A 16039-nucleotide genomic window follows, 5' to 3' on the forward strand; every position below is an offset into this window, starting at 1 on the left:
TGGCCTTTTTGGAGTCATTTGTGATTACAACTGTTATGCTGACAAAACAATAATATATCTCTTGTGCAAGTTCATAATGTCTTAAAGAATTAATTTTGAGGGGCGGCCAGGTAGCACAGAGAGTAGGAGCATCGGCTCCAGTGTCGGGATGACCTGGGGACCGAATCCGGGCTCAGACACTTAGCACCCACCCAGAAACACCTGGCCGTGTAACCTTGAGCAAGTTACTTAACCCCAATTGCTTAGGGGTGGCCAGGTGGCTCAGTGAGTAAGAGCACTGGCTCCTGTGTCGGGATGACCTGGGGATCAAATCCAGGCTCAGACACTTAGCACCACACCCAGAAATAACTGGCCATCTAACCTTGAGCAAGTTACTTAACCCTGATTGCTTTAAAAAAAAAAAAAAGAATTAATTTTGAAATTGGACAATTACTGAAATGTATTTTGACATATTCTTTCCTCCTGCATAGCGCGGTATACAAATATATCTTTATGAAAATGCTTCTTATTCACTCAATTGGCTTTTCTCAGCATGGCAATTTTCTATTTGCCAAGATTGTGATGCAAGATGACAAAAAAATTTTGTTGTTTTTTTTTTTTTAACTGAACCTGTAAAATCCTAACTTTTTTAAATGGGAGAAGTTTATCCACTGCTTTAGTCATAAGTTCTTTTAACTGTTCAGTTCTTTGTACAGATAAATTATATCAATATATAGAAACCAGTCATAATTAAAAATTATACATGCTCTAGGTCCTTTTTTAAACCAAGTATGGGGGAGGGAGGGTTATATTCATCTTAGAGGTAGCAGAATATAGTTTTTAAATAGTCATAATCATATCAATACCATGGAACCAAATATAACAAAGTACATAATACTTAACTGATATATGTATAATAAAATTTATTACTTATTCCTCTTGTGCTAATCTATCCCCTTACTTACAAAGAAGACTCTAAATTATCAACTACTTTTTCTGTCTTTCAACTCTTAACTTTTTTTCCCTTTTCCTAAAGAGTGTTCTGAACATTTCAATTTTCCATTAGTAATTCATGAAGCACATATCTTTAAGAGTATGGCACGTTGGGGCGGAGCCTCTGTGAGGTTCTGGCTCCTGCCACCTCCAATACATGTAAAAAAGGGACTCTAAAATTTTAGAGTTATAGAGCTCACAAAGTGACAGAGAGAAACAAATCTCCTGCAGAAGGCATCCTGGAAGGCTGACAGGAAGGGTCTATTGCACCGTCCTGGGAACCAAGCGCTATACCCTGTGAACCACAATCCCTGTGAACTGCGTTTCTGGCCCTAGGGTGGCCCAGACCAATTGTGGCCAGAGCAGACTTCAAGAGAGTGAATCACCAGCACCTGTGGCAGTTTTCAGACTTCTCAACCCATAAACGCCAAAGAAAAAGTGAAAAGTCAGTTGGGAACTCTGTTGCAAGAGGGGGTTAGAAGCCATGACAGAAGTAGCGGAGATGTGGCAGCTGTAGCTACTGCCGTGTGGCTGCTTCCAGAGCTCCTGGCCTGCAGATCACAGGGGGACCAAGCGACATTCAGAGGGTACTTGCTCTTGCTTTGACCTGCCTGGATCGGGATCATGGTCTTGGGTGGTGGTCCTGGGATATGTGGCCAGTGTGCCAGAGCTTGTGGGGGCTGCAGAGAGGGTGCCCTCCTAATAGCTCTGGCAGTTGCAAAAACCCCAGCGATCTGGGACAAAGCTTTCTCCATTTTGAAAGCAGAGTTCTACAGTGGCAAGAACTAAAAAGTCAAGTAGTTGACTGGCAACATGAGCAAGCAGAGGAAACGCAATTCTACCATAGATTTCTTTTTTGGAGACAAAGATCAAAGCATAGAACGGGAGGAAGACAATGAAGTCAGAACTCCTGCATCAAAAGTTCCCAAGAAAAATATGAATTGGTTACAGGCCATGGAGGAGCTCAAGATGGATTTTGAAAATCAGGTAAGAGAAGTGGAGGAAAAATTGGGAAGAGAAATGAGAATGATGCAAGAAAATCAAGAAAAGCAAGTCAATAGCGTAACTGAAGAAAATAACACCTTAAAAAATAGACTAACTCAAATGGCAAAAGAGGTTCAAAAAGCTAATGAGGAGAAGAATGCCTTAAAAAGCCATATTTGCCAGATGGAAAAGGAATTTCAAAAACTCACTGAAGAGAATCATTCCTTCAAAATTAGATTGGAGCAAATGGAAGCTAATGACTTTATGAGAAATCAAGATACTATAAAAGATCCAAAAGAATGAAAAAATAGAAGGCAATGTGAAATATCTCACTGGAAAAACCACTAACCTGGAAAATAGATCCAGGAGAGATCATTTAAAAATTACTGGACTATCTGAAAGCCATGATATAAAAAGAGCCTAGATATCATCTTTCAAGAAATTATCAAGCAAAACTGCCCTGATATTCTAGAACCAGAGGGCAAAATAGAAATTAAAAGAATTTACCTATCGCCTCTTGAAAAAGATCCCCAAAAGATAACTCCTAGGAATATTAAAGCCAAATTCCAGAGTTCCCAGGTAAAGGAGAAAATACTGCAAGCAGTCAGGAAGAAACAGTTTGAGTATTGTGGAAACACAATCAGGATAACACAAGATCTAGCAGCTTCTAAATTAAGGGATCAAAGGATTTGGAATATGATATTCCAGAAGTCAAAGGAGCTAGGATTAAAACCAAGAATCACCTACCCAGCAAAACTGAGTATAATGCTTCAGGGAAAAATATGGTCATTCAATGAAATAAAGGATTTTCATGCATTCTTGATGAAAAACCCAGAGCTGAAGAGAAAATCTGACTTTCAAATACAAGAAGGAGGAGAAGCATGAGAAGGTAAACAGGAAAAAGAAATCATAAGGAACTTATTAAAGTTGAACTATTTACATTCCTACATGGAAAAATGATAATTGTAACTCATAAGACTTCTCTCAGTATGAGGCTATTTAAGGGATATATATGTATGTATATATATGTGTGTATGTGTATGTATACATAGACAGAGGGCACAGGATGAGTTGAATATGAAGGAATTATATTTTAAAAATAAGATTAAGAGGTGACAGAGTAATATATTGGGAGAAGGAGAAAGGGAGAGATAGAATAGGGTAAATTATCTCATATAAAAGGAGCAAGGAAAAACTGTTACAATGGAGGGGAAGAGCAGGAAGGTGAAAGGGAATGGGTCAACCTTACTCTCACTGAATTTGGCTTAAGGAGGGAATAACAAAGACACTCAATGGGGTATCTTACCCTACAGGAAAATAGGGAGGAAGGGGGTAAGACGGGGGATGATAGAAGGGAGGGCAGATTGGGGGAGAGGGTAGTTAGAAGCAAACACTTTGGAAAGGGACAGAGTCAAAGGAGAAAACAGAATAAGTGGGGGGGCAGGATATGATGGAGGGAATTATAGTTAGTCTTTCACAATATAACTACTATGGAAGTGTTTTGCGTAACTACACATGTACAATCTATATTGAATTGCTTCATCTTCCCAGTGGGGGTGGGTAAGCAAGGAAGAAGGGAAAAAAATCTGGAACTCAAAGTTTTAAAAACAAATGTTTAAAAAAACATTTTTTTAAAAAAAAATGCAGCTAGGAAATAAGATATACAGGCACTGGGGTAGAGAAATCCATCTTGCCCTACTAGAAAGCTGGGAGGGATGGGGGAGGATATAAGAGAGAACAGATTGGGGAAAGGGTATTCAGTAGCCTCAGTATTTTGGGTTGGGGGGTAGGGGAAAAATGGGGAGAAAAATTTGTAACTCAAAATCTTGTGGAAATGAATGTTGAAAACTAATAATAAATAAATAAATTGGAGGGGGAAAAGAGTATGACACGTTGTTGCTTAACTACAGTGTAGAATTACCTTCTTGAGGGGGATTGTCTGAATCCATTCCATGGAATTGACATCAAATATATCAACTGCATTTTCACTGTACACTGAGAGGTATGGTGCATTGTAACCTAAGGGTAATAAAGGGGCAATAGCACATTTAGAATTTAAGATTAATCAAGTATCTTTAATTGTGCTACTTATTAAATATCAGATATATCGTATATTTTAAATAAAGTACATGTTTTCCAAGATATGAGAATGAGATATTTCTTAATTATTGCATTCAGTACTCAGCAAATATACACTACCCTTTTTAAAAAGTCTAAACTTGGGGCAGCTAGGTGGCACAGTGAATAAAGCACCGACCCAGGAGTCAGGAGGATCTGAGTTCAAATCTGGTCTCTGACACTTAACACAAAAACTAGCCATGTGACCTTGGGCAAGTCACTTAACCCCAGTTGCCCTACCTTACCCCTCCAAAAAGCAAAAAAAAAAGTCTAAACTCTGACAGCAGGGACCAATGTTATATAAACTTTGCGTCTATCCTACTGCCCTATATGCAGTGGGTTTTTTTTTTTTTTTAAAGTTTTCTGGTATTAACAATAAATTAATTAGCATAGTGGTTATTTTTCTATTCTAGATACCATGAGATTTTTATTAACTATATTCTGGTTGACTGTTATTGATATCTAGGGCAGCTAGGTGGCAAAGATTGGGTTTAGAGTCAGGAATACTCATCTGCCTGAGTTCAAATCCAGCCTCAGAAAGTTAGTAGCTGTGTAACCCCGGGCAAGTCACTTAACCCTGTTTGCTTCAGTTTCTTCATCGGTAAAATGAGCTGCAGAAGGAAATGGTAAAGCACTCCAGTATCTTTACCAAGAAAACTCCAAATGGGGTCAACAGAGAATCAGACATGACTGAAATGACTGAACAACAAAAGATCACTAACCACAAAATGGATTAAAAGTCTATCCAAGGTAATTATCCCAATGTAACATATAGATATTAACTTTAGGCCTTTAACTTACATCATTACAGCCTTAAATATTCTTTTGGCCTTGAGTTAATTTCATTACACTTAACTAGTAATGGTTCCTGAAGAAGTGTGGTAAATATTTTGGAAAAAACTTTGACTAATTAAAAAAAATACTTGAAACTTGTTATTAATTCTGGTAGAACAGGACAGTTAAGAGACATAAAGATAAGGTAGATATAGGTAAGCAATTCTTACAGCAAGAGGATGGTACTGCAGGCCACATCAGTTCTTGTTGTCTCGATCTTCTGCCCTGGCAGTCAATATATATTCCAACGCTGCTAAAACACAGCAGATACTCTTTATTGGAGATCTCAACGGCACAGATTGCATCAGTTGGTTGCTGTGCAATAAATGACAGTGTATGGTCATCTGGATGGAGCAAGCTGTGTGGATTTCCTTCTCCAGGCAAGGGATATCTGAGGAATCCTGATTGGAATCCCACACAGAGTCGTTCACTGAAGACTGACATCCACTGGACATTGCCCAGGACTTGGATCTCCTTCATCTTTTTGTGACGGGTCTTGCTTTGATTCAATTCATAACATAGGACTTGTCTTTTCATAGCCACACACAGGCAGGTAAGAGCTCCATGGCGCACCTGTCCAGAAGCTATGGTTTGGCAACCTTTTGTCTCTGCCAACTTAAAAAATTCAGTCTCTCGTCCATCCAAAGCTGACATAGGGAAAAGTCGCACATGGCGGTTTCGTCCTGAGATCACAGCAATTAGCTGTTCATTTGGGATGAGTTCAATCTGATGAACCTTCTTATTGTCACCAACACGAATAATCTCTACACAAATTAAAGTCAGAATACATTACTTAAAAGACAATACTATATTGTGGTCCTATGTGAAATATAACATTGCACTGTAATTATATGTAAACATTTTCTAATTTATCTGATAAAACACTTTTTATGGTTGTTACTTCTTGTGGCATTAATACGATGAAAAATTCAAGCAAAATTGTATTTCCCGTTTTATTATCACCTTTAAGACTGCCATATGAGTACTTAATTTTAATTATTACTGATGGTAAAAATAAGAAAAATAGCTGAAGTTTTAGACCCTAGAGAGAATACAGAACATTGGAAAATTTAAAACTATAAACATGTTAAAAAAAAAGGAGCTGTGAAATTTCAGTTATAAAATAAACAAAAGACAGAATCCTGTTACTGTTAGTTTCCTCTTTTTCTTGACAAATATAGTTTAAAGTTATCTCAAGATAATGAAGTTTTTCCTTACCATCTTTCGTGACATGCACAACAAATAACCCTTCTTCATTTCCCAGAGCTATTCTTTCATGATCTATGGCACATAAATAAAAAGGTCAAGAATTTTTATATAGTAAATACTACTTGAAGTCAGCAGGGTAAATTAGGTAAGTATCCTAATACAAGTAATAAGCCAACAGAGAGAAATTTAAATAAAGGTCAAAAAGAACTGCAGCTGTAGTATAGAAGATAGAAAAGAAATTAATGATGATAATTAATTTACACAATTCTTTTGCCTTGCAAGAAAAACAGTATTATCTGTCTCAAAAAGACAACAACTGAAAGAGCAAAAGCCTAATCATTGCTAAACAATCTTTATCAATACTATTTCAAACAATTGGGAACTAAAATAAAGATAAATTTCCATACCAGCTATAATAATAATTATAATCAGAAAAAAAGACAAAAAGAGATCTGAGTTCAATTCCATTTTTTGACTTAATGGAAACATAATGTGAAAGGAAGAACTTGACACAGTTCTACAAAGCAATTTTTACGAGCCAATTTAGATCAGATAGATAATAATAACAACTAGCATTTATATAATGTTTCAAGGTTTACAAAGCACTTCATATATATGATCTCATTTGATCCTCCCAACAACTCTGTAAGTTAGGTACCATTTTTATCCCCATTTCACTGATAAGAAAACAGGCTAAAATGAGTTAAGTGATTTGCCCGGGATTACATAAATGCTTGAGGATCCATTGAAACTTCAGACCTTGTTAAGCAAGGTAATCAAAGAGTCTAGGTATGAGGCAGGGAGAAGAGAAAGTAAATATTCATACACATGTGATTAGAAATGAAATCTACAGAAAAAGATCAACATCATCATTGCCCATGATACTGTTGTACAGCCTGACAAGTCTTGAAAGCAAAGTATTTTCACTGATAGAAAAAGTATTCAGTGTTGATCAGACAATTCCCACCTATGATGGCTGCTGCTTGGGTTGTTTTTATGAGGGGGAGAGTGCTGTCATAAGCCTCTTTAGGGATGTAGACTGAACGGTCTTTAAGTTTATTCTTCTTCAAAATCCTGTGCAGTTCATTCAGTAAGCACACCCATTTGCTCTTCTCATTCTCACTATCTGCTAACATCAGGACTGAACATTTGTTACTTGATGCTGAAAGCTGAGAAGCTGTTACCTAAAAAAAAAATTATGGATTGTGAATACATTAGGAAACAAGTATTTTTATTCTAGCTTACTTTCTGACATAGCAAAAAAGAACACAAGTGACAGCTTAAAAATATTTTACTGACATTGCCAACAAAATTGAGTTGTTCCTCATTAACAGAATAACTTATTATCAGCATGAGAATCCATGCCAAAAGCAAAGGTGAGAGACTGCAAAATACTAGTATTAAGGGATGGCTAGGTGGTGCAGTGAATAGAGCCCTGGCCCTGTAGTCAGGAGGACCTGAGTTCAAATCTGACCTCAGACACTTAACACTTACTAGCCATGTGACCTTGGTCAAGTCGCTTAACCCCAATTGCCCTACAAAAATAAAAAAAAAAAACCCAAAACCCAACCCCCCCAAAAAAACCTAGTATTAAATTGCTTTTTCTTGTCGTTTACATATTTAGATATTCTCACTAAACAATACACTATATATATGCTAGAAACTAAAAGTAATTTGTTAAAAAAAGTATCAGAAATGTTCAGAAAGATACATTCTCTGGCTGTTAGACACTGATAGTTTAGATTATAATGAAGGTTAGATTATTTTGCATGAGTGTCCAAGTGAAAAAGACACTGTCCCCCAGCATGGGATGTTCTTCTTCACTTCTACTTCCTGGATTCCCGGGCCTGCTTCTGGACTCAGCTCCTTTCCCACCTTTGGCAGCAGACCTTTGCCATCTCTTTCTCTAGTACTCTCCCTACCCTGTTGCCTCTTCTCCTGGAGATTACCTCCTTTTTTTTTTGTTTTGCTTTTTGGAGGGCAACTGTGGTTAAGTGACTTGCCCAAGGTCACACAGCTAGTTTTTATGTTACGTGTCTGAGGCCGGATTTGAACTCAGGTCCTCCTGACTCCAGGGCCGATGGTCTACTCACTGCGCCACCTAGCCACCCCTACCTCCCATTTTTAATGTATAGATCCTATACTTACGAAGTTATGTGCATGGCATCTTCCTCACTAAAATGTGAACTCCTTGAGGCCAAGGACCCTGTTGTGACCTTTCCTTGTATCCCTAGGGTTAAGCACTATGCTGGTCACATCATAAGTGCTAATCAAATGAATGCTATGCTGTTCAAGTACTTGAAGATACCTATAAATCTTCACTTTTTCTTCCATTGCCACCCCCTACTTAATAAACTCCAGTAGCTCCCTATTGCCTCTAGGATCAATACAAAATGTTCTGTTTGACATACGAAACCCTTTCCAACCCACCCCCCTCCAACCTTTCCAATCTTCTTATTACCTTACTCCCCTTCTTCAATCCAGTGACACCAGCCCCCTGGCTATTCTATGAACAAAATACCCTCTCTCTACTCTGGGTGTTTTCTCTGACTGTCCTCCACGTCTGGTATGCCCTCCTCACCTTCCTTTTAGTCCCACCTAAAATGCCTTCTTATACTGGAAGGCTTTGTCTTCTGTTAATTACTTCTTATTTATCCTGTAGATAGCTTAGCTTATTTTGTATATATTTGTTTGTATGTTGTCTCCTCTGTTAAACTGCAAGCTGCTTGGGGGCTGGGACTGCTTTTTGTCTCTTTTTGTATTCCCAGAGCTTAGTACTGTTCCTGGTATATAGTACGTGCTTTATAAATGTTTATTGATTAGTTCCAACATGTGACTATTAGAAGACATGATCTTGAGGTCTTCACACATCATTCTGGTTATTTCCTCAGGACACTCTCTGGCTCATTAATATCCTTCCTAAAGTATAGGATACTCTACTCCAAACTTGTTTTGACAAGGAGTTGTTTTGTAGTCTTAGACTCCATGCCTTCCTTAATGCAGCTTAAGATTGCATCTATTGGGGTTATGGTTACCACACCACACCACTGAATCATATTGTTCTTGTGGTCTGTTAAAACTTTAAATTTTTTTTGCAGATAAAATGAAATCTAGTCAAACAACTCTACATTTTCTTACCCTGGAAAAATCTATGCCCTCTTCCCACTTCTTAACCTGTGGTTCCTCCTTTTTCTTGGTGAGTTCTTTCTGAAAAATTCTATTTGGAGCAATGGCCAGGTGAGCCCTTTATTCTCTCTAATCTCTGCTTCTCACTGACTGGACTTCACCACCACAATTCAACATGAAATTTCCATGTTCCTTCATATGTGTTGACTTCCTCCATTAGAATGTAAGCTTTTTGAGGGTTGGGACCATATTTCTTTTTGGTTTGTATTTATATCTCAAGGAGTTATTGCATTCAGTACATGATATAGAATAAACACTTAATCTGTTGACTTATTTATATATGGAATTGGATTTTTGAACCAAATTTAAAGAAAACCATATTTTAGAATGCTCATTGGCCTATAGTTTGTAGAGCCTATTTTCTTCCTTTTTAGGAGGATGTTTGCCATCTTCCAATCCTAGGACAGCTCTCTGATTTTTATGACCTTTCCAAGATCACTAATGCTGGTTCAGAAATTATATCTGCTATTACTTTTAGAACCCTGGGATACAATTCTTTTAGAAATAGTTGTATGGTTAACAACTCTGTATTGATAATTTTTGTTTTGTTCTTTCTATCCCAAAGATCACTCTTTTTGAAAGAGAAAATTAGAAGAAAAATAGGAGTTGAGTACCTCAGCCTTCTCTCAAATTCAATACCATAGCTTCATCTCTGTTCTCTGGAAGCTTACAATCTAGACACAGACACAATATATATTCAGGTGGAAAATTTAGACTTCAGAGAATAAATTCTAGCCTATACACTTACCCTAAAGATACAGGGAATATCCTTTCGGCTTGCATGAATAACATCAGAAGCCAAAACTGAACTCACGGAAAACTCTTCATCCCTGAAAAAGCAAAAGTTAAAGTGAGTTACTGTTTCTCCTTATCATTTATTTTATTTTTAAAGTTTTAATTATTTTTTTGTATTTACATGAATATCCAGATAAGTACAAGTAGCAGCCCTCAAAACCAAATTTTACAGTGAAAAGGACAGGCAAATCTAATTTTAAGACAATTTATTTTTCTCCCACTTAAGCTGGCAGGCAACAGTCAAAATATTCTGCAGAGTACAATATTATCCTGAACTAGAAATAACTACAACCTTTGAATACATAGATTTCACAGCATAATTTGCCTTTTAGGATAAGGCAACAATTCCTGACCAGAGAATCTTCCAAAGTTAAAAGTTTTAATTGTTTAACTTTTCTCATTCATCCTTTAAATTAAAATTTTTTCTGTTATTAAAAAAATTTTACTTTCCTTTGGTACAAACGGATAGGAGGGACAGATTGCATATTATGTACCAAAAAGTTGAAACATTTTTCTTTTTTTTTTTTTTTGGCTTTTTGGAGGGCAATTGGGGTTAAGTAACTTGCCAAGGTTACATGGCTAGTTGTTTTTGTGTGTGTGGGTGTTAAGTGTCTGAGGCCAGAACTGAACTCGGGTCCTCCTGACTCCGGGACTGGTGCTTTACTCACTATGCCACCTAGCTGCTCCCATTAGATGTATCTATTTGAGATAAATCAGAGATAATCTCAGAGGGAAGGCAATATCATTGAGGGGGACTGTAAAGACTTCTTTTCTTTATACTTTTTTTTTTTTGCTTTATGGAGGGCAATTGGCTAGGTGTGTGTGTGTGTGTGTGTGTGTGTGTGTGTGTGTGTGTGTTAGTGTCTGAGGGAGGATCTGAACCCAGGTCTTCCTGACTCCAGGGCCACTGCTCTATTCACTGCACCACCTAGACGCCCAACTGAAACATTTCTTAATGAGATTTTATTGAACATATATATTTTGGCTACATTTCAGATTGGAATTGTTCTATAAAATGATCTTCAAGATCTAATATCTGAAACCACTATAGAATGTCTTTTTCTTTTTGAACATATTTTATTAGTGATACAAAAAACTTTTTGCTCTCCTAAAAATATTTTTAGTTATAACATTTTTAATGAGACTAATGTGCCTGAATATGCTCAATTATCTGAAAACACATTTTTGCTGATATGTTTTTATATTGCCAAGATTTTTTCTGAGTATCTGTCCCACTCCTCATGAGCCATTCCATATTACAAATAATTTTTTTTTTAAAAAAAAATTTGATTTACTTTAAAAATTATAAAACAAGAAAAAAAAGAACATTTCCATGTATATAGCAGAACATAAAGAGAGGATTCAATATAAAACCATAAATTTCCATTTCAGATTTTTTTTTTTATTTTCAAACTATGTAGTAAGTACTACACATTGTTTTCAAAGTTATCCAACTTTTCTGTGCTTTCTTCTAAGTTTTCTTTTGTTCTCTGCTGTGCACTATTTATTTTTTCTTCCCTCCCCAGGCCCCCCTAGAGAAGGCTACAATTAAACATGAATCTGTATATGTGTATAATATATATATATACATATATATATATGTATTTCTACTTATTAGTTCTTTCTCTGGAGGTAGACAATCTGTCTTCACAGGTACAAGTCTTTCCATGTTTCTCTAAAATCAAATAGCTCAGTACATCTTATATCACAGTTGGAGTCCATCATAATTATACACCACAACTTGTTTAGCCATTCCCTAACTAAAGGGTATCTATCATTTTAGCCAATTGATAAGTGTCAGATGATATCTCAAAGTTGTTTAAATATGCTTTTCTCTAATCAATAATGATTTAGAACATTTGTTAAATATAGCTATATATAGTTTTGTTTTTTTTTAAAAGCAATTGGGGTTAAGTAACTTGCTCAAGGTTACATGGCCAGGTGTTTCTGGGTGGGTGCTAAGTGTCTGAGCCCGGGATTTGATCCCCAGGTCATCCCGACACTGGAGTCGGTGCTCTTACTTGCTGTGCTACCTGGCTGCCCCAGCTATATATAGTTTTGATTTCTTCATAGAAAAACTGCCTGTTCATACTATTTCCAAAGTGATTTATATTTTCCAATTATTGGAAATCAGATGATTGAGTTCTAATGATTCTACCTTGTCTGTTTTTCTATGAACTACTTCCCTATTTTTTAACCAACATCCGATGATTTTGATGAGTAGAGCTTTATATTATAGTTTGAGGTCTGAAAGCACTATTCCCCCTTTACTCCTACCTTTTTTCATTGTTTCTCTTGATATTATAGATCTTTTGTTTCTTCAAATGAATGTTATTACTTTATTGAGTTCTGTAAAATATCCCTAATGCAGTTACATGGAAAAAGTATAAAAATTGTAAATTGACTTTGGTAGTATGTCTTTTATCTTACATAGGCATGGCTGAGCTATGGGCACTTGAATGATCCTCCAAGCTCCTTAAATTGTTCTTTATTCCTTTTAAGAGCATTGTATAATGGGAATGTATGCAAGTATTTGGTGTGCTTTGCTAGCTGGACCCCCAAATATTTTAGAGCTATTTTGAATGAGGTTTTCCTTTACTATCTCTTGAATTTTGTTATTATTATACAGAAGGGTTGTTGATTTATTTTGGGCTCATTTTGTAGCCTGCAAGACTGCTAAAGCTAATGTCTCAGTATTTTTGCTGATTCCCTAGGATTGTCTAAGTGAAATGTCATATCATCATCAAATAGTTTTATCTCCTCAACCTATTTTAATGACTAATTTCTTTCTCTTGTCTTTTTTTTTTTTTTTTTGCTTTTTGGAGTGGTGAAGGTGGGACAATTGGGGTTAAGTGACTTGCCCAAGATCACACAGCTAGTAAGTGTTAAGTGTCTGAGGCTGCATTTGCACTCAGGTCCTCCTGACTCCAGGGCCAGTGCTCTATTCACTGTGCCACCTAGATGCCCATGGTATTTTCTTTATAGCAATTTCGATTTCCTTTTCTGAGAATAGATCGTGTAAGATCTCTCTTTGGTCTTCTGTTAGCTTGGGTAATTAATATTTTTAAAGGTATCCTTGTATTTCTTCTATGCTTTCAATTTTGTTAGCATAAACTACTACTGTGCATAGTAGGTTACGATTATTTTTGATTTCTTCCTGATTTGTGATTTCACCTTGATTTCCTGCTTTATTTATTTTCTGTCCTTTTCTTTTTAATCAGGCTGGCTAATGGTTCATTAATTTTGTTAGTTCTTTCAGAGTTAGCAGTTAGTTTTATTATTTTTATACTCTTTCTTTTCGTTTCCAATTTATTTTTCTTCTATTTTGATTTTGTTCATTTGTTTTACTTATGATTTTTTCTAATGCATATTAAGTTCACTAATCATTTCTACTGTGTTAAGAAATGTTTTAATGATATAATTATTTCTCTGAGTACTGCTTTAGCAGCATAACAGAACTTTAGGCACATAATTTCATTATCATTTTTCTTTCACATAATTATTGCTTCTATGATTTGTTCTCTGAGTCATTCATTATTTAGGATTTCATTAAGTCTTCATTTGATTCTATGTGCTCCTTGAACTATTTTTTTTTCTATTTATGAGCAAGAAGACACTGGTGTTCTGCTATTATTGTCTGTTTTCTTGGGATTCAATTAGTTTTTCTTTTACACATTTATATATTAAGAATTTGGAACATTAAGTTTAATATTGATATTGTTTCATTGTTTATGGTTCATTTCAGCATAATGTAATTTCCCCATTTATCTTTATGCTTTGAATTTCTGTTTTTGCTTTAATAGCATGATTCCAAGTCTAGCCTTTTCTTTTTCACCTGATGCATAGCAAATGCATTATTTGCTCCTCATTTTGTATATATACACCTTTGCTTTTTTGCTCTGTTTCTTATAATTTTGGGGGGGGGATTTTGATTTCTTATCCAGTCTGTCACTCTTTTGTTTTATTGTGTTGTTTAATTCATTCATATTTAAATATATGATTTATGTTTACATTTTCCTCCATCTTTATCTAGTAATCACTGTATTCTCTATCAGGATTTTTTTCCTCATTGTCCTCTATTAAGTCAATACTTTGTCTCATATTTCCTTAATCTATTTTAAGGCAATCCTGTTTCCAAAGGCTCTTGTCACCCTCAACTTTCATCTCTTCCTTTTCCCCAGTATTGGTAATTTACTTAAATTGTTAATTCCTTTTCTTTCTTCCTTTTATCCAGTTATCTAATTCTTTCCTTTATTTTTTCCTAGTTAAGTAAAATCTTCAACTTCTTTCCCTTTCTCCTACAGCTAATATAGGTAGCAACAGACAAAAAAAAATAACTAGTAGGGACTTGAAAGTACCCCTTTCATCTGAAATGTTTTTAGACTTATGTAGAGACTAAAGAATGAATACGTCAATGAACAAATCACAGAAACAATAAATAATTACATAAGATCATAGTAACATAGATTTTGAGCTAGAAAGTAACTTGTACTTCTATCTTTTCTTTCCTCTACAGATTAAGGAACTGAGGTCCAGATAGATTAAGCATCCAAAGTTACACAGGCGGTATATGTCAGAGGAAGGATTGAACCCAGACTTTCTGACTTTAAATCATGCATATTTTCCACAATACCATATTTTCTTAAGAAAATGCTGAGAGGGGCAGCTAGGTGGTGCAGTGAATAGAGCACTGGCCCTGGAGTCAGGAGGACTTGAGTTCAAAGGCAGCCTCAGACACTTGACACACTTACTAGCTGTGTGACTTTGGGAAAGTCACTTAACCCCAATTGCCCTCCAAAAAAAAAAAAAAAAAAGGAAATGCTGAGAGTGAATCAGCATATTATAAGCTGTAGCCAAAGCAGAGCTTAGACAAAAATTTATAACTAATACTATAAACAAATAGAAAAATGATCAATGAATCTTATTAAGTAATATTTTGCATTCTATTTTATTGTGATGAAAAACACTTTCATCTTCTAAACTTACCTCATATCAATCACTTGACTGACTACCACACTGGGTTGGGATGCTTTTCCTTCAGCTATATCATATAGGAAGAGTTTGAAGTCACAAACCACAGCCAGTGCTCGCTGCCAACCTTTCTTTACTCCAGCTGGCTTGGGAACCTTTAATTTTGATTGAAAAAAAGAAGAAAATGAAAATATGAATCATCAAGTTCATGAAAATACAAAGATACTAAAAATTCACCATCATCTCTCATTAAAGCTATTACTAGGACATGGAATTAGGAGAACACTAACAACCTTCATGGAGGGTGCTTCTCATGCCCAGTTCTACTCCTACTTAGTAAGGGAAACTTCTTTTTCTTCCCACCCCATCACTGGCCTTCTTTTCTCCTGTGCCCGACTCCAGACTCTGTAGTGGCAGTACACTTTTTCCAAATGGCCAACTTTCAATAGAGTAGAAATTCTGAGGTATCTTCATGATCTACTTCCTCCTATCAGAGGTCAATTTACCAATCCCTGCTTGGGGTATATATCCCCCCCACAGGCAACACTGAAGTGAGCCCTGCCCTATTCATTCTTCATGTTGATTGCCTCAGGTGAATATATTGCTAGCTACACTTCTGCTTCTTTTTTTTTTTTTGGAGGGGGGGCAAGAGGCAATTGGGGTTAAATGACTTGCCCAGGGTTACATGGCTAGAAAGTGCCAAGTGCCTGAGGCCATATTTGAACTTAGGTCCTCTTGACTCCAGGGCTGGTGTTCTATCCACTGCACTACCTACCTGCCCCAGTTTTGCCTTTTGTTATATTGGTAACCAAAACAAATGAAAAGAATAAAACATGAAAAAGATAAGTTACTAAAATACTGAATAAGACTAAAATATTTAGTATCAGGTAACCAACAGTATTACTTTCCCCTTTCATATGTCTATTCTAGAAGGTAAACCTAGAAACTCAATTGTCAGTTTGGTACACCT

At 36.1% G+C, this 16039-nt stretch overlaps 1 protein-coding gene across 4 annotated transcripts in view; it reads right to left on the minus strand.

Moving 5' to 3' along the window:
- CDC42BPA (CDC42 binding protein kinase alpha) overlaps window positions 1-16039 on the minus strand; it is a 409866-nt gene that overhangs the window by 41268 nt on the left and 352559 nt on the right. For all 4 annotated transcript variants that reach the window (XM_069069123.1, XM_069069124.1, XM_069069121.1 and 1 more), the window contains 6 exons: window positions 15085-15224; window positions 10052-10133; window positions 7085-7301; window positions 6127-6189; window positions 5079-5672; window positions 3878-3975 (listed from right to left, as the gene is read on the minus strand). In XM_069069123.1, the coding sequence (XP_068925224.1) occupies window positions 3878-3975; window positions 5079-5672; window positions 6127-6189; window positions 7085-7301; window positions 10052-10133; window positions 15085-15224 (1194 nt within the window). The remainder of the gene's footprint in view (window positions 1-3877; window positions 3976-5078; window positions 5673-6126; window positions 6190-7084; window positions 7302-10051; window positions 10134-15084; window positions 15225-16039) is intronic.

This window comes from Petaurus breviceps, unplaced genomic scaffold (genome assembly GCF_028583685.1).
Source record: "Petaurus breviceps papuanus isolate PSGF00001 unplaced genomic scaffold, PetGlider_PUasm1.0 90778, whole genome shotgun sequence".
NCBI classification, from domain to species: Eukaryota; Metazoa; Chordata; class Mammalia; order Diprotodontia; family Petauridae; genus Petaurus; species Petaurus breviceps.